This window comes from Penaeus japonicus, unplaced genomic scaffold, assembly GCF_977035675.1.
Source record: "Penaeus japonicus unplaced genomic scaffold, GWHDUDI00000001_assembly GWHDUDI00000039, whole genome shotgun sequence".
Taxonomy (NCBI): domain Eukaryota; kingdom Metazoa; phylum Arthropoda; class Malacostraca; order Decapoda; family Penaeidae; genus Penaeus; species Penaeus japonicus.
In genome coordinates this window covers 19,404,209-19,406,708 of record NW_028234441.1, presented here as the reverse complement: position 1 = coordinate 19,406,708, position 2,500 = coordinate 19,404,209, and the positions used below count along the sequence as shown (strand labels likewise).

The following is a 2,500-nucleotide window of genomic DNA, read 5'->3' as shown; positions in this document are numbered from 1 at the left end:
GTACACACACACACACGCCCACACGCACGCACGCACGCACTCGTACCCTTTAGCGAATGTCGCTGCCTGTCTGTCTGTCCCCCGTTTAAATTTTACCGTCGACCCACCCGTGCTTTGCTTGCTTGCTTGTGCTTGGCTGTGTCGAAGCCAATTACAGTCGCCTGTTATTTGTTCGAGAGGCGTGTCACGTGACCTGTGTGCTTGATCGTCGAATGAACGAACGAACGAACAGCAGCCGGGGATGAATATAATTAGAAGTTAATTGTTTCGTTTCGTTTTTTTTTTTTTTTTTTTTTCTCGCTCGGTTGGCGATGACGCTTTGGGGCGACGCGGGGAGGGGGGGGAGGAAGGGGGGCTCTTGTCTCGTATTGTTACGGTTTTATTTTAATCGTCCATTGGGAAGTTTTTTTGTTTGTTTTTTTTAGTTTGTCACGATGGATGGGTGATTTCTTGAGAGGATTGGCTTGATAGAAAGTGGAAAAAGAGGAAGAGATGAGTAAGATGGTTGTGAATATGTTTATGCAGGTAATACATGGTTAAATAAAGATAAATATGTGTGTGTAACATGTATATATAGATATAGATATAAATATATATAAGCATTCACTCGCGAGCGATCTTTTTAAGTCTATTTTTCCAAAGCTGTTTATTGCCTCGCTCGCCGAATGACGATCGCTGCTGACCTTTGCACGGATCGATCTGATCTGTCTGGGTCCTCGGGAGGGAGGATGAATATCTCAGGCCCTTGCTCTTACAGAGTGGAGTAGGACATGGGAGCTACACAAGCACACACTCATACTCGCATACACTCGCTCGCACACTCACACTCGCTCGCACACTCACACTCGCTCACACTCACACTCGCTCACACTCACACTCACACTCGCTCACACTCACACTCGCTCACACTCACACTCGCTCACACTCACACTCGCTCACACTCACTCGCACAAGCGCACTCGCACAAGCGCACACACACACACACACACTCGCACACACTTACACTTACACTTACACTTACTTACTCAGCCACACACTCATTCACAAAATGCATTCCTCCCCCCTCCCCATCCCCCATCCCGACACCATCAGCTGCGGATTCTAAAATAAATCCGTTTCTCTCATTCTTTCTCTCTTCGCAGTTCATGACCGGGCTGGGCGTCCCCGGGGCGTGGGCGTGCACCGACGTGTACGGGCTGGACGAGGAGCTGCTGGCCATGGTGCCCCAGCCCGTGCTCTCGCTCATCCTGCTCCACCCCATCAACGACAAGGTCAGTGATAATAATAACGACGACGATAACAACCGGCCTGTCTTAGTATCATTAGCATTGTCTTCATTACCATTGTCGTCTTATTCATTGTTTTTACTGTTTTCTTATTGTTTAAGGTATTTATTATTATTTTTGATATCATTGTTGTCATCATCTCAGAATTAGCGTTAGGGTTAGGATTCATCGACCCATAAGGATATAGGGTAATATTTTATTAGTAGTAATAGTAAGTATTAGGGTTATTATTATGATTTTTATTTTTATTATTATTATTAAGATTAAGATCAAGATCATTTATTGCCTAAAAGTTGTTGTCCATTGTTATTATTGTGATGTTTTTTGGGGAAGCTCTAAAAATAACATTTTCAGTATTGCAAATCCCGGTCGAAGGATCACACGATTAAATATCCTCTCAACATTTTTTGAGAAGTTGAGGTTTTAATTAATGAAAGGATGCCCCTCGCCCGTTTTCAGGAAGAAGAATTCAAGGCCCAGGAGGAGGAAAAGATTAACGCAGACGGCCAGGAAGTGTCTGAAAACCTGTACTTCATGAAACAGTGCGTCGGCAACGCGTGTGGCACTGTGGCTCTCATCCACGCCATCGCCAACAACCAGGGAAAGTACGTGCGGACGCTTGTGTGTACGGTGTGTTTGAAGGGGAGGGAAGGGGGGGAAGGAGGGAGGGACGGAGAGGGGAAGAGTAAGGAGGGAGGGAAGGACGGACGGAAGGAGGGAAGAGGGAGGGAGGGAAGGACGGACGGAAGAGGGAGGGAGGGAAGGACGGACGGAAGGAGGGAAGAGGGAGGGAAGGACGGACGGAAGAGGGAGGGAGGGAAGGACGGACGGAAGGAGGGAAGAGGGAGGGAGGGAGGGAAGGACGGACGGAAGGAGGGACGGACGGAAGGAGAGAGGGAGGGGGGAGGGAAAGAGGGAAGGACGGACGGAAGGAGGGAGGGAAGGAAGGAAGGAGGGAGGGAAGGAAGGAAGGAAGGACGGACGGAGGGAGGGGGGAGGGAAAGAGGGACGGACGGAGGGAGGGGGGAGGTAAAGAGGGAGGGACAGACGGACGGACGGACGGACGGAGAGGGGAAGAGTAGGGGGGAGGTATTTTAAGGCAGTTCGGGAAAGGTATCGGTATTGAAATGTGGTGTGTGGGTACCGTAGATTTTCGGGGGCGATGCAGTAAGTGGTTGTGTGCATGTTTGCGTGCGTTGGGGGTGAGTCATGTC

The 2,500-nt window shown here is 49.2% G+C and overlaps 1 protein-coding gene across 1 annotated transcript in view; it reads left to right on the top strand.

The window, feature by feature from the left end:
• Positions 1-1,098: 1,098 nt before the first annotated feature.
• Uch (Ubiquitin carboxyl-terminal hydrolase) overlaps positions 1,099-2,500 on the top strand; it is an 8,156-nt gene continuing 6,754 nt past the window's right edge. The window contains exons 1-2 of the mRNA XM_043030060.2: positions 1,099-1,271; positions 1,746-1,891. Coding sequence (XP_042885994.2) covers positions 1,146-1,271; positions 1,746-1,891 — 272 coding nt within the window. The 5' untranslated portion in view covers positions 1,099-1,145. The remainder of the gene's footprint in view (positions 1,272-1,745; positions 1,892-2,500) is intronic.